At 41.5% G+C, this 27,413-nt stretch overlaps 1 protein-coding gene and 1 long non-coding RNA gene across 4 annotated transcripts; both read left to right on the forward strand.

Moving 5' to 3' along the window:
• The first annotated feature begins 92 nt into the window (after positions 1 to 92).
• On the forward strand, positions 93 to 27,368 carry MORC3 (MORC family CW-type zinc finger 3). Of its 3 annotated transcripts, XM_053386684.1 has the most exons (17): positions 93 to 359; positions 8,842 to 8,914; positions 9,855 to 9,987; positions 10,830 to 11,044; positions 13,509 to 13,656; positions 15,845 to 15,995; positions 16,601 to 16,732; positions 18,047 to 18,166; positions 19,614 to 19,711; positions 20,954 to 21,055; positions 21,150 to 21,272; positions 21,364 to 21,435; positions 21,985 to 22,027; positions 23,072 to 23,244; positions 23,390 to 24,233; positions 24,768 to 24,859; positions 26,412 to 27,368. In XM_053386684.1, exons 1-17 carry the CDS (start codon positions 318 to 320, stop codon positions 26,560 to 26,562), a joined length of 2,712 nt encoding a protein of 903 aa, XP_053242659.1. In that variant the 5' UTR covers positions 93 to 317; the 3' UTR covers positions 26,563 to 27,368. The 3 variants fall into 3 exon arrangements, with proteins under 3 accessions (XP_053242659.1, XP_053242657.1, XP_053242658.1); XM_053386682.1 differs by lacking the exons at positions 10,830 to 11,044; positions 13,509 to 13,656 and having other exon boundaries at positions 96 to 359; XM_053386683.1 differs by lacking the exons at positions 93 to 359; positions 8,842 to 8,914; positions 9,855 to 9,987; positions 10,830 to 11,044 and adding an exon at positions 11,094 to 12,718 and having other exon boundaries at positions 13,371 to 13,656.
• LOC128413010 (uncharacterized) lies at positions 712 to 4,870 on the forward strand. The gene is made up of 3 exons (XR_008330217.1): positions 712 to 1,434; positions 1,977 to 3,256; positions 4,730 to 4,870. It is a non-coding gene; the product is annotated as an uncharacterized LOC128413010 (long non-coding RNA).
• Positions 27,369 to 27,413: the final 45 nt, after the last annotated feature.

Raw genomic sequence — 27,413 nt, forward strand, 5'->3', positions numbered from 1 at the left:
TGTCGCTGCATCATGCCTTCAACTTAAACTCCCCGCTCTCTGCGTACACACGTGCAGAGCAGGGAAGCCGAAGACGTAAACAGTGGAACCGAAAGGCCATGCAAGCGGCGGCCGGCCCTCCGTGACGTTTGCCCGTCGGCTGAGCCAAATCAACAACAGCGCCAGCCGCAAAGGAAAGCGAAGTGAAAACGTGATTTATTGATTTTTTTTCCAGCTCCGCCCAGTCTCCTCCCCGGAAATAACTTGCGCTGAAGAAGAGGGGCCTGGGAAAAAGGAAGCTTCTTTGCGGCAGCGGCTTTTGTACTGGAGGAGCTAAGATGGCGTCGGCCCTAAAGGAGAACGGGATTCCTCTGAGTGCGGTGAGAGCGGGCGGGGAGGCGGCGGCGGCGGCGGCTTTTTCCGCAGGGTGCCGCGACAGGTTGCGTTTATGGGGCTTGCGAGGCAGAGGCGAGGTTTGGGGCGTCGTCCCGTAGGCGCTTTACCCGCCGCGGGTGGAGATGTTCGAGTTCTTGCCTTTCGCGCTCTCGGGGCGCCCGGTTGCAAATCCTCTCTGGGAAGTTAAATGTGCGGTTTTTCTGGGCTGCGGGAACCTCCTCCTCCCTCCCCCCCTGGTTTCTGTCCCTTTTGCTCTCTCAGCAGCGCGAAGCTGAAGGGCACCGAGGCTTCTCTTTAGGGAAACCCCTTTCTGCCCTTCCAAGTTGCCTCTTGTGCAAAATAAAATAAAATAAGACGTAGCCGCTGGCGGGCTACTCCCATCCTTGCGGGAGAGGCAAATTCTCTTTCCCGTGCATCTCCCTAAAGGCGGAGGAGTTTGGCTCTCTTATCTAGATTTAGCGATCTTTTTGCAATGCTGCAGGCTCCAGACACCTCTGAAATGTCGCCACGCGCGTTGTAAATACTGCCTGCTCCTTTTGTGCCCTCGTGGGGGCGAGGTTCTGCGTGAGAAGGGGGGCGCACACAATACGATGCTCGTGTGAGTCTGAAAGAAGGAAGCGCGGGAGGGGTGAAACTGCCCTGATTTTTAGCTTTCGCTTTCCAGCAATTCGAGGGGAGGAGTCAGCAGAGGCAGGATTTGAGTAGTGTTGTTTTTGCCTGACAAATGGCAATAATGTATGATCTGGCTGTGGTGAAGATACCCAGGTCTAGTGAGCACAGCAACTCGTCTCGGTAGACACATTGTGTGCATCTTGATAGGAATGCTATTTCACAGAACAAGGGTGGCCACATAAAATCTCTGCTCTGAGTTATTGTGGAGTGGGTTTCTGAGATATCTGGAACTTGCAGGAGAAACGCTCTCACAAACCACAGCGATCTACTGGGTATTTAAGGGGTAAGGTGGTCTTTCAAATAACTTGGTCCTGAGCTGTTTGGGGCCTTATATGTTTGTACCAGCACACTGAAGTGGTCCCAGTAGCAGGTGTTCCTTGCTGGCAGGTCCTAGTTAGTCTGTCTATAGCTAGTGTTCCTTGCTGGCAGGTCCTAGTTAGTCTGTCTATAGTTAGTGTTCCTTGCTGGCAGGTCCTAGTTAGTCTGTCTATAGCTAGTGTTCCTTGCTGGCAGGTCCTAGTTAGTCTGTCTATAGCTAGTGTTCCTTGCTGGCAGGTCCTAGTTAGTCTGTCTATAGTTAGTGTTCCTTGCTGGCAGGTCCTAGTTAGTCTGTCTATAGCTAGTGTTCCTTGCTGGCAGGTCCTAGTTAGTCTGTCTATAGTTAGTGTTCCTTGCTGGCAGGTCCTAGTTAGTCTGTCTATAGCTAGTGTTCCTTGCTGGCAGGTCCTAGTTAGTCTGTCTATAGCTAGTGTTCCTTGCTGGCAGGTCCTAGTTAGTCTGTCTATAGTTAGTGCTCCTTGCTGGCAGGTCCTAGTTTGTCTATAGCTAGTGTTCCTTGCTGGCAGGTCCTAGTTAGTCTGTCTATAGTTAGTGTTCCTTGCTGGCAGGTCCTAGTTAGTCTGTCTATAGTTAGTGTTCCTTGCTGGCAGGTCCTAGTTAGTCTGTCTATAGCAGGCTTCCTCAACCTCGGCCCTCCAGATGTTTTGAGACTACAATTCCCATCATCCCTGACCACTGGTCCTACTAGCTAGGGATCATGGGAGTTGTAGGTCAAAAACATCTGGCAGACCGAGGTTGAGGAAGCCTGATCTATAGTTTGGACTACCAAGTTATAGAGCAGGGATCAGCAAACTTTTTCAGCAGGGGGCCGGTCCACTGTCCCTCAGACGTTGTGGGGGGCTGGACTATATTTTTTTAGGGGGTGGGAAATGAACAAATTCCTATGCCCCACAAATAACCCAGAGATTCATTTTAAATAAAAGCACACATTCTATTCATGTAAAAACACCAGGCAGGCCCCACAAATAACCCAGAGATGCATTTTAAATAAAATGACACATTCTACTCATGTAAAAACACGCTGATTCCCGGACCGTCCGCGGGCTGGATTTAGAAGGCGATTGGGCTGGATCCGGTCCCCGGGCCTTAGTTTGCCTACCCATGTCCTAGAGTTTCAGGAGAGTTTTCAAAGGTAGCTCTATATCTAGTGCATTTCAATATCTATCTGGAGGTTACTGTGAATAACTCTAAGCAAAAGTAAAGCTATGTAAGTGGTACCAAAGTTATGGCCACACTGTTTCTGTCTGCAAGGGACCATAACTGGTATATAAGCTTCAACTGATGAAATACACTGTGTGCCGTAGACACCATGTGATTTTTTTCCTCAGTTGTAGGATTTTTTTGTGAGACAGTTTAAAACATGCCCTCAGCACCTTTCAGCAGGGATCTGTTTCTGGAGCTACCTTCCAACTACCAGGCAGTGATCTAAGCAAGTTAAAAATCACTGGTAAATTTTTATTAAGTTACAGCTATACACACGAAAATATGGCAACAGCTAGAAAGATATTGGCTCTTATGCATAATTTCTTAGTTTGCCAGAATGGGTGGTTTTCAGCTTTTCAGGACCCTGGGCAACAGCAGGAGAGGTGCAGCAGCTGGGACTGCAGTGTAGGAAAACCTATGTCCTTTCTCCCTGCTTTCCATTTGCTGCTCATCTCCTTGCAAGACATGAGTTGCCACATCATCCCTGGAAAATGCACTTGCCCCTGGCCTTGAGTCAAGGCATCTGAGTGGAGGGAGATAAAATTCCTGGGTTGGCATGGCTGACCTCTGGGCTACGGAGAGGGGTGAGAGTGTTTCAGTTTAATTTTTATCTGTGGATGAGTGGGTGGGAGTATTGATTTTGCTGTAGCAGCCAGGAGTGACTTAAGTCTACTGTGTGCCTAGTTGTGAGGCATCTGATCAAGGCCTGTATTTTAAAATGAGCTTAAAGATATATTTGCAAATGTTTGTATGTTTCATGCCAGGCAGAAACCAGCTGGCTAAGTACTTTGGCAGTTGTTTATCTTCCTGCTCTCCTGGACAAGGCCCCCCCTGATTTATAGCAGTAGCAGGAGACAAGTTTCTCAAAGTTGTAAAAGGGAATTACAGGCAGGGAGCAAATGTTACACTGACCCTACATATTACAGAATACAATCAAGCTGCAAAAACACTAATTAAGAGTTGGTAAATAGTAAGATTTATTGTTTAACAGAAAATAATACCATGTGCCTCCCATCAGACTCTAGCCATATTTTCCTAAGGTTTAAGGTATACTGAGAGAGTTAAAGGGCAATAAATTTTGGGGAGAGCTAATGGGAAAAGCAGCTGGCTGGGAAAGGGGGATGTAAACTGAAGAGGCTTCTTTTGAAGCTGTTTTTTACTGAGTTTTTTTTTACTTTGCAAAGGCCTTTTCTTCTAAAAAGCTATCTATGTTATGTATGAGATTTGTTGGCTTAATGTAATTAGGCAAAGGATTTAGAAAGTAAGAAATGTTAGATTCTTATGTTAGATTCTTATTTCATTGATGGTGTGTGAGAATGTGAACCCAAGATCTCTGTTTAGATAGAATTTAATACCACGAGCCATTTGTTTTAGCCATTTGTTTTGGAATGCAGGGGCAACAGGGACAAAAGGTGATCTGGTAATTAAGGTGCCTTGTCGAGGCAAATGTAAGATATATGGCTACTTGTCTGCCATTTATGGATAGAAGGAAATATAGCTCTTTGTCTCCCATAAAAGGTAATAGGAAATGGGTGTATCTTTTATGATTGGTTCTAGCAAACAGCCAATAGGAATTTCAACCAGGCTGATTGGACAGAGGCAGCCAAAGGAGGAGCAAGGGGGCTGGACTGAGGAAATATAAGTGCTGGCCATCAGGGCTGGAAGGGGGCAGAGCTTTGGTAGCCATATACCACTGTGCCATCATTTATTTGTCTGACAAATTATTATTTTAATTTCTCTATTGCTGCGTTGAATATTTCATTCCAGCTAAGCGTTAACCACAAGCAGGGTGCTACAGTTGAGCCCCTGAAATGGGCTCAGAACAGGTCAGGGAACCCCCAGAGCAGCACACTGGTAAGCTAAAATGCTTGCACTGACAGAACAATCTCCTTACAGCTACAATGAATTTCTCCCAGAGTGATTTGGGGAGATAATAACAGCTGACTATAGATGCAAGCTTATTGTTCAAATTGGACAGAAGCATAGCAAAGACTGCTTGAAGCTCACTCAGTCTTTGACACAATATGACCTACATGCTGCTACACTGTGAAGCCCAACCTGCCTGCAGGGGCTGGGTTTCCTATCAAATTACTGTATTTTTCGCTCCATAGGATACTCTTTTTCCCTCTTAAAAACTAAGGGGGGGAGTCTGTGCGTCCTATGGAGCGAATGCAGGGGGGAGGCAGGCAGGAAAAGCCCCCAAGAGCCGCACACAAGCTTTGAGTGGCTCTTGCGGGCTTTTCCCCAGGAGGGAGAAGGGACCACCACTCGCCAACCTGTTCTGGGGGCTGGGGTCAGGGGAAGCTCGGGCTTCCCCTTCCCCAGCCCTGCAGCTAAAAAGGAGAAGCCTGAAGCCCCCGGAGCGCAGCGAGAACTGCCGCTCTGGGGGTTTCAGGCAGCTATCCGCAAGCCTTCAGAGCGCAGCGCTCCGAAGGCTTGTGGATAGCCGTCTGAAGCCTGAAGCACCCGGAGCACAGTGCGAACTGCCGCTGTGCTCCTGGGGCTCCAGGCAGCTATCCGCAAGCCTTCGGAGCGCTGCGCTCTGAAGGCTTGCGGATAGCTGCCTGAAACCCCCAGAGCGGCAGTTCTCGCTGCGCTCCGGGGGCTTCAGGCTTCTCCTTTTTAGCTGCAGGGCTGGGGAAGGGGAAGCCCGAGCGGGAGTTCTTGCTGCGCTCAGAAGGCTTGCGGATAGCCGCCTGGAGAACGGGAGGGGTCGGTGCACACCGATCCCTCTTGCTTTCCAGGCTTTGCTTCACTGGAGAGGCGCTGCACAGTTTTCCATCTCTGCGCAGCGCCCCTTCAGTGAAGCGGGAGGAGAAATGGAAGGGGCTCCGTTTCTCCTGCCGCTTCGCTGAAGGAGCACTGAGCAGAGAGGGGGAGAATTTTTTTCCCCGTTCTCCCCCTCCTATGGTCCGGTGCGTCCTATAGAGCGAAAAATATGGTACGCCTGAGGGGCAACTCTAATATCCTTTTACTTCCTTTGTTTCCGGCTTAAATAACCAGTCTAAAGGGAGTGGCAAGAACACTTTTATTGTGTTTGCACTGTGATGATGCATCAGGTGGAAGACAGATGCATGTAGCTACAGCTGAGGAGGATGAACAGTTCCACCCCAAAGTAGTAATATGCCCTTTCCAGAATATTGCTTTTGATGGGGAACACATAGAATGTCTCAGATGTATTGTTTTAGTAAATCTTTGTCTGGTCTTGGATTTTCTTTCACAATCCTTGGTGGATTTTCAACTGATTTTAGTAAGAACATGTTGCTGCTGCTTCCATGTTTGCACTCTGGAGTCATTCATGCGGAGGTTGTGATCTCCTAGTCAGCAACTAATATTCTCAGAAAACCACTTAGAGAGGAGAATGAGGGATGGGGAGCCACCCTATCAAAATCCTGTTCTCTAAAACTTATTGTCAGCAAGCTGTATTGTCCCCGATGTTTCACTCTTAGCCTTTATGACCTTTACTGGACATTGGGAGAAGGACACAAAGGCCAAGGAGACAGAAACCTTTGGGGGCTCCAGTTGCAACTAGACGTTTCGTTTTGGCGACTGTAATCTTGGTTTAAGGAGCCATTTGGTGCCTAGCTGGTATATCCAAGTTTCTAACACTGGTGTTTCTCCCAAGGGGCATCCCCCAACAAATTAGATTGTTTTGCAAAAGTTTATGTCCTGAAATGCCCTGGAGAGCTGGGAAAAAGTCAATATATTTCACATCTGGCAACCAGTTCTTTGACTTGAATACTGATGCCACTTCCCCTTGATTCTCAGCTGCTGTTGCTGCTGCGGCTGCTGCTGCTGCTTCCTCCTCTTCTTCGGCGATCACTCATAGCTGAGTAAGATTGTATTCCATAAACACAGTTTCTACTAGAAATTCCCTGCTGTGCTCCTTCCTGCTGTAGGCCAGGTAGGATAGAAATCAGAGGCTGGCTTCACATTACATGTGAACCAAGCAAACCATGAGAGGAAGGTACAGTTTGGAGAAGGAAGGAAAATGTTCTCTGTGTCCCACCTTCTCTGCAAAAAAGGTTGTGGGGACCCACTTGTGTATTTAGAAACCATTCACCAGTGGAAGGGCTGAAAGGTTCTGTTGAGGTGGTGGGGAAATTCACTTCGTAGAAAAATGAACAACCTACAGATGGTGATGTTGGCAGTTCAGGTAATTGCAATACAACTCAAGCTATGGTCTCTTATGAGGAAAGCGATTTGGAGGGCATGCCAGCTCAGGCAGAGGAAATAAGAAACACATCTCTTCTTCCCCAGTGAATCAAAATGATGAAAGACTGGGAGAATCTAAGGGGGAGGAAAAGGAACCGCAAGGAAGGAAGACTGGATGAATATCAATTTGGCAATAATTTTGGACTCTTGATTTGGCTGAGATTGCTGAAACTCTTTAAAAGAACTTTGTAAGAGCTTTTATATAGAAACTGGAGAAATATCTGTTTGGATTACTAGAAGGACATTAGAAGAGTCATATTGGCTGTCTGGATGACCAAGAATTTAAAGCTGGACTTGGGGGGGGGAGAATTTGGGAAAAGTTACATCCTGCAGAGGGGGGGAAACTGATTTAGAGTGCACATGTTAAACACTTTGAACAGGGGCCGGCTCAAGGAGGAGGAGGTTAAGGCAACAATGATAAGATGGGCACAGGATATTGGACCTCCAATAATGATGGCCGAATGGGAAGATCTTTGGAGAACAAATATGAAATTTACGGCATGTTATAACGTCAAAGAAAATATGTTAAAGATACAACACAGATGGTACCTGACCCCCTCAAGACTATCTAAGATGTATAAAAATTTAGTGAATATTTGTTGGAGGTGTGGTGAGAGTAATGGCAATATGTATCACATGTGGACATGTAGGAAGATCAAAGTGTTATGGGGTTTAATTTATGAGGAATTTTTAAAATGTTTGGAATAACCTTTTTAAAAAGACCCAAGGCATTTCTGTTCAGCATTGTTGGCAGGGACATCTTGAATACCTTTAGAGAGGTATTCTTATATGCAGTGGCTGCAGCTCGGACTTTGGTGGCAAAGGGGTGGAAGGAAGAAGTCGTCCCGACAATAACGGACTGGCAATATAAGCTACAAGAATTTGCTGAGATGGCACAGCTGACAAATAGCCTGAGAGGCAATTCAAATCAAAAATTTATGGAAAAATGGGATAGAGTAGCTCCAAATTTTAATCCAAATGTAGAAGGTACTCACAATACAGTCATTGAATGCTTTTAATGTTGGAAGAATTGACCGCTGATGCCTCACAGTCTCGCAGCTTCGTATCATCAAAGTAAGCGTTTTGTACGATGCATCGCAGCTATGACCCCCTCACTCTCGGAGCTCAAAAACAGAGCTTGCCAGGAGGGGGGAGCCCGCTTTTTGACACCTGCTGGATCCCACGTCCTCAAAATGCTCGATTTGAGGTTGTTCTTGGGGGTCTGCTGCGCTGGAGCAGTTTCCCCCAACTGTGATGGCATGCACGATCAACCGGAAACTCGGCAAGGCTTATATTGCCTGGGCTGCATCAGTCCTGCAGAGATCCCTTCGTGGGCTGGATCATGCGCACCCACGATTTTTTGTGTCTGCACAGATGCAATTTTCGGCGCTGTGGAAGCAAGTCCCCGTGCCGCGCTGCGCCGGTTTAGCACAGCGCGTGACTCAGTTTGGGGGCGGCTCGTGGGCCAGCCAAACGGCCACTTCCAGCCCATGGGCCTTAGGTTGCTGACTCCTGACTTTGAATAATTGTTGTTTCAGATAATTGTCAGATAGGGAGGTAGGAGTTCTTTTCATCTATTTTTCTATTCTTTTTATTATTTTTCCTCTTGTAAGGATCATAAGCATTCTATTTTATATTTTCTTTCTCTTTATTCTTTTTTGATATTGCTTTTTATTATCTTTTTATAAACGTGTTTGGATTTTAGTGCTCAATTTGTTAAAACCTTCAGAATTATTATTATTTAAATAGAAACCAATCCCCAGCTGAGCCCCATGGTGTGTAAAGCTTTTGGGTCAGGAACGCAATATACTTCTGAGTCAATGAGGCATTGCACCTTTCTGCGTACCATGTTTTCTTTCGTTCTTACAGTGCTTTTTTATGAATTTTGCAGATGGTGTATATTTGTGATGGTTTATCTAAAGTAAAACTTCGTAACTGCTTTGCATTGCAACACTGCACCTGTATGTACATTGCAGATGTATGTACCTAGAAGTTTAATTATTTTGATTTTAACGTGTACACTTTCTGTTGTTTCAGCTATGTCCAAAATTTTTGCACACAAACTCTACCAGTCACACCTGGCCTTTCAGTGCTGCAGCTGAACTTATAGGTATGTGAACAACATTGTATTTTTGCAGGCTAAGCCATACTTGTTTTATGTATTACACGGGAGCAGTTTTTTCTAACTGGTTGTTACATCTTTAACAAACTAAAGCTGCAATCCATTACCACTTACCTGGGAGCAAACTCCATAAAGCTCAGTGGGGATTACTTCTGAGTAGGTTGTGCTGTAAGACCCTAATAAAAAGCTTTGGCTGGTGGTCCAGCTACGCCCCTATCTGGACAGGGATAGCCTAACTACTGTTGTCTATGCTCTGGTAACCTCAAGGTTACATTACTGCAATGCGTAGGAGGGCTGCCTCTGAAGATGGTTCAGAAACTACAGCTAGTGCAGAATTCAGAGACCAGGTTGGATTGCCTCTTTCCATATGAATCTATCCAGACCCTGAGATCATCTTCTGCGGCCCTTCTTCGTGTGCCTCCCCCTTGAGAGGTCCGGAGGGTGGCAACGTGAGAACGGGCCTTCTCTGCAGTGTCTCCTCATCTGTGGAATGCTCTCCCCAGAGAAGTTCGCTTGGTGCCTTCATTATACACCTTTAGGCACCAGGCAAAAGCATTCTTTTTTAACCAGGCCTTTGGTTGATTTGATTGACATCCTGTGCCCTCTAAAAATGGGGGGGGGGGGTTGCCGGGGGGGCATTATTGGGTTGTTGTTTTATTTTGTGGTTTTATATTTTGATTTTATTCTGTGAACCGCCCTGAGACCTCCAGGTATAGGGTGGTATATAAATTCAATAAATAATAATAAAAGACAGAAATAAATGATATTGTCCTGCATGTGGACTTCCCCTTAGGCATTTGGTTGACCACTGTGAGAAATGAGGTGCTGGGCTAGATAAGACCTCTGGTCTGATCCAGCAGGGTGGTTCTGTTTTTTATTATTGAAGATTACTCTTGTTCTTAATTTTTGCACCACTCTTTATTCTCAGATAATGCCTACGATCCTGATGTGAACGCAAAACAGATGTGGATTGACAAAACTGTTATAAATGAGAACACATGCTTAACATTTATGGACAATGGAAATGGTATGAATGCAGACAAGTTGCACAAGATGTTGAGGTGGGTAAAGTTTTAGTGGTGTGTGCAGTCTCTGGCTTTTGATTGCATGCTCGTAAAAGTATAATGTAAGAAAGTTGCATTTTTAGGACACCAAATTTACTGTTGTGGAGAAATATTAACTGTACTTCAGTTTAGACAGCATAAATGATTCACAATTATGTGATTATGTGCGCATGAAAAACTAATACCGGCGCTTCTGTATGGTCTAAAGTGTATTTTACAATGAGACAGGTGCAAATGCAGTGGCCTTGATCCAGGGTGCTCTTTGTGTAAGTAGAAATGCCATGTATATGTGCTGCTGACTATCTGTGTTGGTCTGTTTCCTCAATCTGCTGGAGCTATAACTCAACAAGGGTTTGAGACCCATCGGCTACCATCACCTGGTTTAACTGGCCAGTCAAAGCTGTTACCAGGGTGTGGTCGCTTTCACATGCTGACAGCTTGTAGGAACCACAGGTGAGAGCCAAAAGCAGGGTGGGAACCCAAAGGTGAGCAAACTACCCTAGAAAGAGCACAGTGTGTTCCCCACCCCACCCCTAACACCCAATACAATCTGGTAGATTGTCTACATCACAAGTAACGTGCACTAGCAGATACCAATTTTTTTCTGCATCATGATTATCACAATGTATTTCTCAAAATATGAATTAGCCAGGAATAAAGTGTTACATTATGTTTGAAGCTGAAAGAAGAATACTGTTTAGGAACAGCAGCTGGTTTATTTTAACTCCACTACAGATTTGGGTAGTTGAAACCGCTGATTTAAATCAAATCTCATAAGCAGCACGGCACTATGATAAGCACTTCCCCCTCTTCCATCTTTTCAAACTCATGTGTTTCAGCTTTGGCTTCAGCGACAAAGTTGCATTGAACGGCCGTGTTCCAGTTGGATTGTATGGAAATGGATTTAAATCAGGATCGATGCGCCTTGGGAAAGATGCAATTGTTTTCACCAAGAATGGAGAAATCATGAGCGTGGGCATGTTGTCACAAACCTTCTTGGAAGTTACGAAGGCAGAACATGTAGTTGTTCCCATTATAAAATTCAACAAGAAACATATCCTTTCGATGATTTTGAAGCCCAAGTGATAGATTGTATCTGGGATATCTGTTTCTCAAGATGATCTCTTATTCCAGCATTACTTCTTATATACTGGGCAGTAGTTGTATACCAGTACTGTATTCCAATAGAATTTAAGTCTCTCACCACAGAAGCTTGGCTTGGGGTCTATGCTAATGTCTCCTCGGTGCTAGATGAATAGCTATTTCTATTCTCAGACTTTTAACTCTTGAAGAGATTAATGTTAGCTAGTTTTATGTTACTAGGCTTTATTTTTTGTTCTATGACTTTATTGTTCTACCTCTAAACGTATATATCACAGGTGGCAAACTGGATCTGACTAGTGGACCTTATCCTAATCCACCACCACTCACTGCACGCCAGCTTTGACAGGTGGACCTGATCACCCACCTCTTGGTCACCTGACATAATGATGTCAGGTGATTTACACCTATCACAGTCCAACAATCACTGCAGCCTCTTCTAAAGACACATGTTTATATATAATAAAACAGAACTCAGAAGTGCAGTCAAACCATGGTTCCTGAACGGCTTAGTTGCCAAACAAATTGGCTCCCAAACGCCACAAACCCAGAAGTAAGTGTTTTGGTTTGTGAACGTTTTTCAGAAGCCGAACATCCGACGCTGCTTCTGCACTCAATTGGAAGCCACATCTTGGTTTTTGAATGGTTTTGGGAGTCGAAAGGACTCTTGGAACAGTTTAAGTTCGAGAACCGAGATACCACTATAGAAAAAAGTGTCCCCCCCCCTCCAAAAAGAGAGAGGCCAATGATGATTTAGCATGCTCAGTTTCCACCGGCTGCTCAGTGGCTGTTGTGGGAGATGGAATGGAATGGAGTGTGCTAAGGAGAGCATAGCTGGCTGTAAAATCAACAGGGCACTCCTCGCTGCAACATTTTGTTGCAGGTCTCTTTAGTATTTTTTATTGTAAGCTGCCAGGGGGGAATTACATTGGAGGGCAGCATATATATTTATGACATAAAATTGTAAGGTTGAAAGGAAGTAAACGGCAGCAGCAGAAAATGAGAGTTTTTTCCTAGGCTGGAACTAGAAAAGTACAGTCATACCTTGGGTTGTGAACGTGATCTGTCCGGGAGGCACGTTCGCAACCCACAGCGTTCACAGCCTGAAGCGCCGTGTCTGCACACTAGTGTGATTCGATTCTGCGCATGCGTGTGACGTTATTTTTGCACTTCTGCACATGTACGAGCACCGAAACCCAGAAGTAACCTGTTCGAGTAATTCTGGGTTCGGCACGGTCAGTAACCCGAAAACGCACAACCTGCAGCTTTGTAACCCGCGGTATGACTGTATTCTGCAGTTTTCCTGATTTGGATGTTAAATAGGAACATGCAGTATGAAAGGCAGGTTAAAAGACTAAGCTGACAATAGATGTGTTCCATTTAATTATATGCATTATGGTTTGTAACAACATAATTACACATAACCGATTACCATAGGATCACAGTTTTAAATATTTCATTGTGGTTGTATATAGTTTCTTGTAGAGCTAGGGACCTCTGGAGGGTCTGGTGGTGAGCCAAGATTTCCAGACTACTTCAGGAACATGGTAATGTTAAAGTTGCCGTGTGGTCACAGACTTAAGATGACCAGCTGTTAATTTGATTGAAACAGTAAAATAGTTATGGGGTGGACTTTTAATAATAATAATAATAATAATAATAATAATAATAATAATAATAATAATAAAATTTATTTATATCCCGCCCTCCCCAGCCGAGCCGGGCTCAGGGCGGCTAACAACACAAAAACAGTGCAACATTATAAAAATTAATTAAAATAAAAATTGATGGCAACCATAAACTAAAGTTTTGTAAAGATTGCCGAAGGAGGGAGTCAGGCTGCGCCCTGACCAAAGGCCTGGTGGAACAGCTCTGTCTTGCAGGCCCTGTGGAAAAATGTCAAGTCCTGCAGGGCCCTTGTCTCTTGCGACAGAGCGTTCCACCAGGTTGGAGCCGCAGCCGAAAAAGCTCTGGCTCTAGTTGAGGCCAGCCTAACCTCTCTGTGGCCTGGGACCTTCAAGATGTTTTTATTTGAAGACCGTAAGTTCCTCTGTGGGTCATATCAGGAGAGGCGGTCCCGTAGGTACGAGGGTCCTAGGCCGTATAGGGCTTTGAAAACCAGCACCTTAAACCTGATCCTGTACTCCACCGGGAGCCAGTGCAGCTGGTATAGCACCGGATGAATGTGATCTCGCAGCGAAGACCCTGTAAGGAGTCTCACTGCGGCATTCTGCACCCGCTGGAGTTTCTGGGTCAGTCTCAAGGGCAGCCCCACGTAGAGCGAGTTTTAAGTGGCAGCCGCACAATAAATGCTCATCAGCTTATTCATTCAGGAGAGATTTAGATGGAAAAGGCTATAAGCTATCTGAGCAAGGTTTAACAGTTCTTAAATATGCCAACTCCTTAATATAATATACGGGAATTAATGAAACGTGAGAAATCAGCAGCCAGCTTGAAGGCTATCCTGGAACATTCTCTGTTTCCTACTGAAGAGGAGCTGCTTGCAGAGCTTGATGCTATTATAGGGAAAAAAGGAACAAGAATAATTATTTGGAACCTTCGAAGGTGAGAGAAAATCCATTGTTAATAGTCGAGCTGGTAATGCAGCATTGATGTGTGCTAATTTGATATAGTTGCACAAAATTGGTAAACAAAGCATTATATGTTACTGCTTTATTGTTTATATTTCTTTTAGGACACATTATATTTACTTCACCCCATCTACAGTGGTGCCTCGCAAGATGAAAAGAATCCGTTCCGCGATTCTCTTCGTCTAGCGGTTTTTTCGTCTTGCGAAGCAAGCCCATTGACAGCTTAGCGGATTAGCGCTACAGCGGTCTAGTGGCTTTTCGCGATCAGCTGTTAAGCGGCTTAGGAAAAGGGGGGGAAAGCAAAAAAAACCCGCGGGGACTCACAAGATTTTTTCGTCTTGCGAAGCAACCCCATAGGGAAATTCGTTTTGCGAAGCACCTCCAAAACGGAAAACCCTTTCGTCTAGCGGGTTTTCCGTCTTGCAAGGCGTTCGTCTTGCGGGGCACCACTGTACCTTACTTCAAATTCTAATGTTAATCATGGATGAATCAAGCAATCTGGGATGAACTCCCATGAAAAATGTTTCCCAAGAATCACTTGACACAGGTCCCTCTGAGTCTTGGGGGAAGTTTCACCATGTGCTTTTAGCGTAGTAAAGTGAACATGGAAATTAACTTTGCTTCAAACATCTAAAATACGTTCCCTTGAAACAAATTTTATAATTGCAGACCATGAAAGGGCCACTTTTTACATTATATTTTCCCCAAATTGCAGGTATATTGTGAATAGGGAAATGGCTCTCTCTAGTGATAAATGTGCACAACTTCTCTACCGTGCATGCTGTTTTCACCAGCAGAAATTAAAGCTTTCCTTTCCATATTTTCATTCACTGTGGGACCAGAGAGCTATGTATTATTCCCATGCTAAAGGGGAAATCGTTTAGGATCATTTCCAGCTATTGCCACTTTTCAAGGAGTATCTAACAATGGTGAAATCTAAGGAACACTAGGCTTTGCATTTCCCCTGTTTCCTAAGATATTAGAGTATGAGACGTGTCCCTCAAGCAATATAAAGCATAAGGCAAATTCAATATTTTATTTTTAACAATTAAAAATTTCAACAATACAATGGAGGAGGAAAAAGCAGAATGAATGAAATAATATTCGCAAAGTGAAATTCAACACTATTTAGTGAAAGAAAAACGGGCCATATTCCTACAGAATAGAAGCAAAGGATAAAGGGTAGCATGCTTTACCAACTATATATACGTAGTTGGAATAGTTGGAAGATGCTAAATAGTCTCCCATTTCATTGCTGGCAACTGAATATCCCAGAATGCAAATGGTTAAAGGACAAACACCCAGGTTTCTTCCATAGCATTCTTGGCATATGCAAGTATACAGCGCTAAAAGGTTTTGTCCATTATGCTATTTCTCCTTGCCGTCAAGTCAATTGACTGTTTTGGCCATACCTTTCAGAGGACAAAGACTTAAGTTAACAGAGATTTAGTTCCACTTTGATTTCAGGATAATTAATATTCTATCAACACCCAATAGACAGAGTTCTCAGTTGTTTATGAGAGGCATAAAATAAGCATATAAAATAACAAATGGGGCTCTCTGCTAAGTTGACTAGCCTGATCTGCTTTCGTCAGGAAACTGTAGAGTCAAAATGACCGCTCCCCACATTAAATGGGGGGCGTCATTTGCGTGGTCGCGGGCAGCCCCTGGACCCTATGCGGCACCATTAGCACAGGCTTGGCTTTGTCTCTCCCCAGGTAGGATACCTGGAGGTCTCCGCCTACCTCAGTCAGTTGCCCAATCCCGCCTGGGGAAATGCTGCCAAGGTGATCAGGCCAGGTAGGGGGAGGGACTACCTGCCCACACAATAGAGGGAGGATCTTACCTGGGAATCGTCAGCTGGCTTCAGAAATACAAAAATACAGAAACGTATTTTATGTTTTTAAGATGGCTATAGCATTGCTAACAGAGTCCAGATGTTGAATTTCCCTGTCTAGTTAGAAGTACGTACTGGTAGTTAAAATGTAGCAGCATACCCTAAATCAAGGAGAGATAATGATGTACCCTCCAGAAATGTTAAGCTACAACTTCAGAGAAATGTTTAATAATACTTTAAATGGTGCTGATTACTGAGGGCTGCTATTGCTGTATTTATATATAGTATTGTTTAAATTCAAGTTTCTTTAAATGTCCTTCCACAGAGAGAAAAACGAACAAACAGAATTTGATTTCGATACAGATAAATACGATATTAGGATTCCTGCTGATTTAGATGAAATAACAGGGAGAAGAGGGTATAAAAAACAAGAGAGACAAGATCAGATTGTTCCTGAAAGTGATTATTCATTACGGGTAATGCTTACTATTCATTTTTTTCCCTATTGGTTGTAATGTTATTTTCCACTATGTCTGTACGTGGTATTATATACAGAATCATCACAGCTGTTCTTTTCGCATTGGACCCTAAAAAAAAATCACTGTTAAAATATGCTTATCTTAAAAGTTCATTTATTCCATTTCACTAAGTTATAAGACTTCTAGCCAAAGATGATGAAATGAAATTGCACTGTGCAAATGGGCATTCTTCCTGGCTGAAATAGTCTACAAATATACTGTGATGGACTCTCTCTGATGCTGGTGGTTTTGCAGAAGGGGGACTGAATAATTTTCTCTTTAACATTCAGCAGACACCTTACTAATCACTGTATCTGCCAGTGTCTCGCTGTTCTGTCCCACACATGCAGAATCCAGTGCTTAACATTATGTATAATCTGGACACATGTTGAAAGTGCCATGTGAGTTCTGATTGCTTACTTAATATCATTTGACTTAAATTTGCAAAATTTGGATAGAACTCCAATTTACATATTTTACAAGCTGTATGCTGAAAACTTGTTACTTGTTTTCTTTTAAATTGCAAAATGTACGAAAAATTAACCATGTACTTTCCTTTTCAGGCTTATTGCAGTATCTTATATTTAAAACCAAGGATGCAAATAATTATAAGAGGACAGAAAGTACAAACGCAACTAGTCTCCAAAAGCCTTGCTCACATAGAGCGAGATGTTTACAGGCCGAAGTTTCTGGCTGTATCCTTTATTACTGTGGGCTGCTGCAGACTGACCAAGAACGGCTGGCCTAGTACACGTGAAACCGTTGACTCTTCTCTTCCCTTCTCTCCCCACTTGGTTCCACTATCAGCTCAGAGTTTAAGCATGATTTTAAGCAAGAAGCTTTGTTGTAATTTGTGATATGCTGCAGAAACATTCCCATTTAGGCTTGCCTGCTATTGCTTCATAGGTGAAAAAAACCCAAGGTTTTTTGTACATGCATATCTCTCTTCTTTAGAAAGACCCAATAGTAGTGTATCACCTCCTCACTCTCGTTGCTTTGGCAGTGGCTATGGTATACAGCCTAGTAACATGAATTTGGGAGGGGGGGTATTCAAAAAGCAAAGGATTACCACTCAGTTCTAGTAGTGCCTTCTATACAGTTGTCCCAAGGTGATATATAGTAAAAACGAACAAGGATAATGTCCAATCTAACCCACAGAATGGGGCACAGAACTGGAAAGGCTAGAGGCGAGTCCATCAACAAAAGTAGTAGAACTGGTGGAATTTGAGTGACCAAGAGTCCTATGTTAGTGGCAGCCAGCAAAGGAAAGCAGTTGCTAAATAGTTGCAGTTCTTTTTTTTTTAAAAGGTTATGGTCACTGGTTAGAATGTGAAAGTTTGCTAGTCAGTGAACAAAATTGTAATCATTCCTTTTTATTTCAATATCAATATGCATACAGAAGTAAGTTCAGTTGTTCCAGAACTGTATTGAAGAATACAAGCAACTGATCCATAGGATAGAATATTAAGTTTTAAATGAAATAAATTAGTTAGTCTTAGGTTTGTCACCAACTTTAGGATTGGAGCAGTGTTATGCAAGCATAGTTTTTTATCCCTAAATTTTGTTTTACTCCATTTGGCTAAACTCGCTAGCTTTGGATCCATTTAGTAAGTAAGATAATCAATACAATATCAGAAATTGCTACTGTTCATAAAACAGGGAAAAAAGTTGTTAAGATATTTCTTCACAAATTATAATTCCCTTTATTAAAGGCTTTATCTAACCAACTTTCCTTTAACTTGTAGTTTAATTTGAAAGTTCTGAGTTTTCTCCGGTATAATCATGGAGTTTTTTCAGAGAAAAACCTATCTGTTTTCAAATACAATATATTTATTTTACTATATACAAAATAATTATTATATTTTGTACTGTAACTTGTACTAATGGTTAATACTCTTTCACATTCTTGGGGGCTAGTGGAATTATTTTTTTAGACAGCTCTGTTTAGAATGAACATTCAGTATGAAGAGAACCATATTTTGATATTTTCCCTAACTTACACAAATAAGCCCAAAACCGTAAGAATTACTTTTGGATTCAACTGTCGAAATAAAGATCACTATGGAATGATGATGTACCACAGAAACAGACTAATCAAGGCTTATGAAAGAGTAGGCTACCAGCAAAAGGTGAGAGAAGTTCATATAGCAATAGTTCATCTTTCCACACTTTAATTGAAACTTGTTATAGTTAGTCTTGTTAATGTAAAATTCCATTTTTGTGTATTTTCAAAGCGCGGTGGACTGAATTTAAAGCACTGCCATTTAAATCAGCATTTTAAATTATCCATTGGTATGTTAACATATTTACTAAACAAGGATGCATAGAAATTGATCTGCTCAATCTATACATTAAAATATTTAAATTTATGACTAAACAGAGTGATTACTCTACTCCATGTTCTGTTTCACTTCTAATCCTTTCTTTGTACTGCCTAATTCTTGCCTTGCCCCAGTCTCACCCCCATCCAAGAAACACAAAGTAGCTAACAGCGCCCAATCTTTTGCAAACTGCAAAAAGGGGCAGCCTTTTAACTCCGTGTGTTCGACATAGAGCCATTGTTTCAGGAGTTTTGTTTACATCTGCATGTAGGTTTAACATGTAAGTTTAACATGCTTATAGTCAGATTAATTTTAAGATAGCTATTCTTTAAATTACTATTTTTAAAAATAATAATAATGAAGAACCCCCCTCAATATTTAAAACATTATAAAAATGGTTTCTACACCAACAAAAATCTGTATTTTAATCAAAACGGTTTCCTGCAAATTTTTGAAAATCCTTGTCATTCTCTGAGAAGCAAGTTGTAAACATTCAATGACATCGCAGCAGCTCATTTAGTAAAGTCTTGCATTCTGGGGGCAGCCAAGGGCTGTTTTTGACATCTAAAACACAAGGCTGAGAATTCTTTTGTGCAGTCAAGAATTAACATTTCATCCTCCTTTACTGCACATTTTTCTTTCCAGCCACCCCCCCCACAAGTAACTGTTGTTATTATAATTTTTTGAATTAATATACTGCCCTATACCCACAGGTCTCAGGACGGTTCACAGGATACAATTACAATATAAAAATGCAAAATACATAATCAAAGTAAAAACAAGAACAACCTAATTACAGCCCCCCCAAAAAGAACTACTGTCACTGAAAGCACTGTGATGCTTAAACTGACAGAACTGTATGTGTATCCACTGTGTTCTGATTAACTGCTTGATGTTGAGTGTTGCCATTCCCAACTTTGACTAATAAGTCTGAGCATTCTGAAGCCAATCTACCCCAATACCTAGCTCCAAATTCTAAGTCGTTTCTCAACCTCCCATTTACTTTTAAGTAGAAATTCTAAAGGGGGTAGCAGAGGCTTGCTTAGAAGTTAAAACAATAAACGTTCTTTTCAAGAAGTTGTTTATCCAAGCAATTGAACTTGGAATAATCCCTGTTCTGGCATCTTTTGTGCTGGAACTTGTATACTTGTATAAATCTTTGTTTAAAATACTGGAAATTTGTGTTCTTGGTGAAAACGTTGGTATATCTTCCTTGTCTGTATGCTTCCCCCACCCCACCACCTCCCCTTTGCAGGCAAACAACATGGGAGTAGGTGTAGTTGGGATTATCGAATGCAACTTCCTAAAGCCAACCCATAACAAACAAGATTTTGATTATACTAATGAATACAGGTAAGAACGTATTCCAGGATCCTCTTTTCACAGTAGCCAAACAGATGCCAGTAGGAAGCCCACAAGCAGGGGCTGGGTGCAATAGCACTTGTGATTCCAAGGAAACTGCTATTGAGATGCTTATTGAGTATTCCTTTGAGATACTAGGGATAGAACACCACCATTGCGGCTAGTAGCAATTGGTCGCCTTATATTCCATGAATAGCTCTAAACTCATCCCAGAGGGTGGCCATAGCTAAATTCCCAGTCTGCATGTAACACTAGACCATGGCTTAGCAGTACATTTCTAAACAAGCCATGAGTTGGCTTGTTAACTAACCAATAAACCAGAGTTCATTTCCAATCTGTATTGGGAATCACTTTGAGATGCCTTCTGGCAGGCGTCCTCAAACTCGGCCCTCCAGATGTTTTTTGAGACTACAATTCCCATCATCCCTGACCACTGGTCCTGCTAGCTAGGGATCATGGGAGTTGTAGGCCAATAACATCTGGAGGGCCGAGTTTAAGGAAGCCTGCCTTATGGGAAGGTTTTCATACAATAAGTAATAATAATAATAGCAGCAGCAACGATCACCACCAGAGTTTCAGGTCCATATGTAATGACAAGTTAATGGTCAAACTAAGCTCTGCTGTCACTTGAGTTCTCCTGGCCATGTGAGTCAAGCACATGAGCCCTAAGGCTTGTGGAAGTCCCTTCTGCTCATGCATACAGAGCTGCTCTCCCAACAGTGGTGTCATTACCACTTTACCTACCCTACCTCCTTGGGTAGAGAAATAGTAGGGTGCTGTTCAGGCACACTGTCTCTGTAGCATTCACTCTGCAGTTAGGAGCACTAGAGCCGTCTCATTGTATCACACAGCTTGCCTATAACTCACCCTTTGGCTTCATTTCTTGTTTTTAGCATTATTTACACAAATATATCCTAAAGGGAGGAATTTAAAAGCATTTTTTAAATAAGCAATTCGCTGCTTTCCCCTTATCTCTGCCATTAGTAGACATGTCTGGAATCTGAACCAAATGCAGAATCCTACTGTAACTTGTTAGGAGTTCAAGATTTGGAAGGAATAAATAGATTACGCGTTAGCACATTTCTAGTATGTTTTCCTTAAATGCATAAGTGATATTTCTGCACATTGTTCTTTCCCAGTAGTACTTGCTTTCTGTAGCAACTGTCAATGTATGTTTCATATTATACAGAATGTGTTTTGTTGAGACACAACTTTGTATTTATTGCTTATTAGGCGTACAATGCAAGCGCTTGGTGAGAAGCTAAATGATTACTGGAATGAGATGCAAGCAAAGAAACTGGATTATCCTCAAGAAGAGATGGTTGAAGATTCCCAGTAAGATTTTCTAAAAACATAAAACTCAGTCATAATCTGTGCTTGGTTTAAATTATATTTGCTTAGTTTTAATGCCACTTACACTCTGTTACAGGAATCGCCCTGATCAAACCTGGGTTCAGTGTGATTCATGTCTAAAATGGAGGAAGCTTCCAGATGGAATGGATAAATTGCCAGAGAAGTGGTATTGTTCATACAACCCTGATCCTCAGTTCAGGTAAAATAGGGAGAAATTTGGCAATTCATTTTTTCTCAGATTGCATTTACTAGCTGGATTAAAAATATATATATTCCTTTCTTAAAATTAGAAATTGCAATGTGGATGAAGAACCTGAAGATGATGATTTATTAATTCCATATGAGAAAAAGTTTAAGAAAAGGTGAGCATTAAATAAAAAAAGGAAGTTGAAATGTTGGCTTTTTTATGTGTTCCATCAAACAATTTTGAAGACAGGCACTAGGAAGTTTATTCTGTAGAGTTTTAAATGGGTAATATGCTTCCTTCTAGCAAACCCATTATGTTTCGAATACGTTTTTGTTATTTGTTTAAGTCAAGAAATCCACAAAAGAATTCACTAGTCCAAAACATACCTTCATTTGACAATACAAAAGTGAACTTTGTCCTTTTCACTGATGGTTGTGTGCTCTCACCATTAGAAGTTATAGTGAGCTACATAGAATCATAGAATTGTGGAGTTGGAAGGGACCTTGAGGGTCATCTAGTCCAGCCCCCTACAATGCAGGGATGCTGCCCACAGCTGTCCCTTGATGGGCTCAAACCACCAACAGCAAGACACACTAACCCATTTCAATACAGGAGGGCTATAACATAAGTTATTGATGCAAAAGGTCATGTAAAACAACAACTTAATATTAGAAAGCATATATATACTGAGCATAAACCATGATACTTTTTCTTCTCAATGCAGAGACAGGGAGAAATTAAAGAAAAGGATAGAGCTTAGCCAGCAGGTACGTGACTGATTATCTTGACATGTTTACTTCTTTGTTTGTGGAAGCAATGCTAAATTACTTGCAAGTTTTCCTATACTGTACCAGGTTCATTTTTTGCATGAAAAGCAGCAAAAGGATACTTTAGCTTCTTCCTCCATTTTTGTGTGTCTTGAATATACATTCTCTCCAGGTCAGAATTTAGCCAAGGATATAAACTTTCCTAGGGTGAAGGCAGGATTATGATCAGTGTACCATGGATTGACAGTTGGCACTTGCCGCTTTACCAATTGCAGAAAGAGTAGTGTAATAGTTGAGGAGGGAATTCACTATTTCCTGGCTCCACTGCTGGATACAAATGCTGCTGTCATCAATCTCCATATCTTCTCCACTCTGAGGATGCTGAATAATCGTAACACTTGAACCATGGAAAGAGGTTACAGCAGTGGAAGATGATTGATTGTGATCAATGCCATCTAGATTGGTGGCCAGCACTGCCTTTCTGTGGTAGAGAGGTTTGTAGTTTAACTATGTGCTGCGTGTAAAAAAAAAGTACAGTGGTACCTCGGGTTAAGTACGTAATTCGTTCCAGAGGTCCATTCCTAACCTGAAACTGTTCTTAACCTGAAGCGCCACTTTAGCTAATGGGGCCTCCTGCTGCTGCCGCGCCGCCGGAGCATGATTTCTGTTCTAATCCTGAAGCAAAGTACTTAACCCAAGGTACTATTTCTGGGTTAGTGGAGTCTGTAACCTGAAGCGTATGTAACCCGAGGTACCACTGCACTTCCTTTTATGTGTCCTGAATCTTCCTGTTTCTGTGCGTAAGTATATTTGACGACTGTTTACATATTCTGGTTCAATCTAATTTACTCAGTAGTCAAATTTCGAGGTAGAGCGATATGGCTAAAACCTGTAACTGAGCTGCCAAGGCTTTTCCCACAGCCCATCCAGCCATATATGTTGTCATTTTGTGGTGACTGCAGAGAGTTCAAGGAAAAAGTCACAGTGATGGAAGTGAATGATGTTTTCTTCTCTAATTGTAATGACCTAATGCCGTTTCTACAGATTTATAACGAAATGTATTTACAAACAACGGCTGCCTTGTCCAGTGCAACTCCGTTATTGAGTGAAACTATTCCAATGTTTCATGCAGAAGCTTCAAACGTGTCGCTTACGAGACCTCAAAACAAATCAAACAGCACACCAGTATCTTCTCCTCATTCTGATCCTGAAAATAGGTCAGTAAATAAAATGCAAGAATATTTCCACCTTCTTTCCCCATTTGCTTGTGCTGGTTTTTTAAATTAACATTTTCTGGAGCTTAGCCTTTAAGGGGAAAAACTGGTAATATGATTTCTGTTACTTTGCTTTTTGTTTCTTTAGCCTTAAACGAAAACTTTCTAATGCTGATGCACCACTACCTTTTAAGATCACAAAAGTGACTAGCCAAGCATTTGAGAAAAAGAAGCAAGATGATGATGATGTTATCATTTTGGAAGAGAACAGTACTCCAAAACCTGACGCTCTGGAATGTGACATCACAATAGTAAAAGTTGAAGGTGGGGCTGATGTTGATTTCAGTAATATTGAGGGAGAAATTTCTATGAACAGAGATGCTTGTTCAGAAACAAATGGTTCAAAAGGAACTACAGCAACACAAACTGAAACAGAGGAACTTGTAGTAAAAAAGGAAGAAGCTGAGGGCAATGCAGATAATCAGCTGTCCAGATCAGAACATGAAATAACACTTACAGAACATCTTCATGTTTCAGAGGCTGATATTGTGAATGCAGACATTAAGATAAATGAATTAAGCCTTCAACTGCTTTCATCCAACAGTGAAAAAGAAAAATATCAACAGCAATGTGATACATTGGTTAAAGAATTAACACTGTTAAAGCAAAAAATAATGGATACAAATGGCAAGCATGTGCAAAAGGGAATATGTCCTCAGTCCACAGAAACAAAAAGTATAATATCAGATGCAGAACTCAAAAAAGTTAAAGAAAAAAGTAAAGAAGAGATATTCATTCTGTATGAACAGGCATTGAAAGAGATGAGAACACTGAAACAACAGTGTGATACTCTGCAGAACTTAAAATCTGAATGTAGTAAATGTAAAAACATTGAGAATAAAAGTGAAGCAGATGACATGGCTGTGCAACTGGGTGATGTTTTCAGACAGCTGGACAATTGCAGCATTGAAAGAGACCAATATAAAAATGAGGTAAGTTTCATAATTCAGTACATAGAAAGGCTGGGTTGATACTTAGATTTACTTGTTTTGGGTTTCAGTCTCACACTTAAGCTTAAATCCATTACCTTAACTTAATTTTAATGGAATGTAAATAAAAGGGTCTTTCAGAATTAGAGCATACATTTCCTACAGAATTGAAGTGCCTTTGAAATCAGTGAGACTTAAATAAAAAAAGTTATTTGGAACTGAGAAATTAGCCAGTGAGAACATCCTTTGACTTGAGGTAGCCAGATTTGGTGGAAAGAGAAGACCTACTATAGAAAAATAGTGTTTAGTTCAGATTTGTGCAAACCAAAATATTGTAAGTAAATCAGACGTATCAGGCTTCCGGAAAACATTTACAAACCGGAACACTCACTTCTGGGTTTGCGGCATTCAGGAGCCGATTTGTTCGGCAGCCAAGCCATTCAGGAACCAAGGTACTACTGTATACTGTAACAAGTATTTCACTTTTTTTTTTCATTTTCAAAAATGCAGGTATATAAAGCTTTGGTTTACTTTCAGATTGAACTACTGGAAATGGAAAAAACTCAGCTGGGCCTTCAATGTGAGCAGCTGAAAGCAGAACTTGCAGAGTTAAAAACTAATGGAGAAAGGTATATATTCCTACTAAGAAGCCCGATTTGTGCATGAAAAAGCATGGAAAGGCTCTAAACTTACACTTTCATCTATTTTCAAACCTACCTTCAGGAAACCTTTGCACATGAATGTCTACCAAGAATCCATATTGCAGAGAATTCCTAAGCATGAAGCACACACTCAGTTCAAGCAGGGCATTTACCAGGTTTTGGGTCTCGTCACCCACCTTGCCATGTCAGTGAAGACTGCAACCTAGAACACACCCAACATTCTCATGTTGCTGTGCAATGCTGAGGAATAAGATAATTGTGAGGAAGCTCTTTTACTTTTCTTCTCTTTGAGGAACTGATGGCAATCTTAGACAGGACTGGCCCACGTGGTGCCATCCAGATGTTGTTGGACTCCCATCAGCCACGGCCACCATAGCCAGTGGTCAAAGATGATGAGAACATTTGGGGCAGGAATGTGCATTGGCTATCCCTGTTCTAAGGAAACTCAGGCATCTCCATAATGCTGTTTTATACAGTGATGCCTTGGTTTACAGCCATAATCCGTTCCGGAGGTCCAGTTGTAAACCAAAACAGGTTGTAACCCAAGGCACGCTTTCGCCAATGGGGCATCCAAAACAAATGGGTTGTAATCCCCCCAAAATGGGTTGTAATCCAAAAAAAGGGACACACACTTCAGGTTTTGACGTGGTTGTAATCCAAAATGGTTGTATTCCAAAACGGTTGCAAACCAAGGTACCACTGTATCGTGCTACACCATCCAAACCACTGATCTAAACAACCTAATTCTTTGCACCCAAATACTACATGCCATGTAAACCACTTAAAGGTTTTGATGGTGAAGCATGATACTAATCCTACTTTTGAATGAATGAATGTCCTAGTGTAGCATGTGATTGCTGGTGCAATCATATGAACCTTTTCTTGTTGTTTGTAGCTGTAGCAAGTATGTAGGAAAATGATCTGTACAATACCAAAAACAGTTTTACATAAATACTGTTTACTATTTCTGGTGAAACTTATTTTCAGACATTTTCTATATTAAATAAATAAAATTAATAGACAAGGTGAGCTACAATATAACATCTCTATTCTATGTAACATTTCAATTTAATTGGTTTAAAGTGTCATTTAATGTATTCTTTAAAACAATGTATGTCAAATTTGTAACAGACTATAAAATAGTGATAGAAATGGGAAAGGAATGAATGAACAGTTGAGCAAATGATGATTTAAAGCATGGGTAGGCAAACTAAGGCCTGGGGGCCGGATCCGGCCCAGTCGCCTTCTAAATCCAGCCCATGGACGGTCCAGGAATCAGCGTGTTTTTACATGAGTAGAATGTGTCCTTTTATTTAAAATGCATCTCTGGGTTATTTGTGGGGCATAGGAATTTGTTCATTCCCTCCCCAAAAAAATACAGTCCGGCCCCCCACAAGGTTTGAGGGACAATGGACCGGCCCCCTGCTGAAAAAGTTTGCTGACCCCTGATTTAAAGTGCTGAACTTATCTTCACCATACCTGTAATTTTAACTGATGTTCTCAATCTTCTCTTTCTTAGCGTGAAGCTGCGATCCCTGCGAGTTAACGTGGGACAGTTACTAGGAACAATAATGCCTGAACTTAATGTGCAGCAAATCAATCCTGACATTGGCATAGTCGATGAAATTCTAGGGCAAGTTCTGGAGCAATTGCGTGAAAGCACTACTTAATTTTGTTTCCCCTGCAATCTCAACATACCTTATTGTCATGTTTCCAGCCTGTAAAGACTGTTCATTTTAGTGCCATACTACACATGAAAAGTGGTCTGGTTTCCTTTTAGGCTTCTGCCTCAAAGGGGCTGCTTTTTATTGGAACTGCAGTTTCTGGGGTGGGGGTGAGGGTAACATTTTCCTTCCGTACTGTGGTTTGTGACAAAAATCACCCTTCCCCTGCAACAGCTATTAGCCCCAGAAGGTAAGCTACTGGCAAGTAGCATTTCCCCCCAAATTACTAGTATTTTATAGAGGCCTGTGAGTATTTCTAAACTTTGATAAATGATTATGTATTATAAGCTGAATAAAAGTATTGTAAAACAAATGTTATGTCACAGTATGTTTCTAAAACAAATATCAACTCATGTTCTTAATTTTGATAAAGTTGTCAAAAATTACTATAGATATTATGTACCTTTTTCATTTTCTTGAAAGCAACATTTTTCCAATGAGTGGTTATTGATATTTCAACCTTATAGTGTATATGCTAGTTAAGGGTATTGCAAACAAATTATTTCAAATTATACTGTTTTGTTTAATTAAAAGATAACAGTTTTTCAAAATATGGCCATATAGTTCTAAGGAGCAATTTTTACATACTTTTTTCTTTAATTATGTATTTGTTTTTCATTATTCTCTGAATGTACTGTACAGTCTGGGTTGAAAAAAATGTGACTCTATGGAGAATATTATTTAAATTTATACTGTACATTAATACTTTGAAGAAAAGTGAATAAATGTAAATATTTTTTTATTTCCATGAAGTTAATCAAAAGATGTATATTTTGGACTAAATGTGGGGGAGGGGC

The sequence above is a fragment of the Podarcis raffonei genome, chromosome 4, assembly GCF_027172205.1.
Source record: "Podarcis raffonei isolate rPodRaf1 chromosome 4, rPodRaf1.pri, whole genome shotgun sequence".
In the NCBI taxonomy this organism is placed as follows: Eukaryota; Metazoa; Chordata; class Lepidosauria; order Squamata; family Lacertidae; genus Podarcis; species Podarcis raffonei.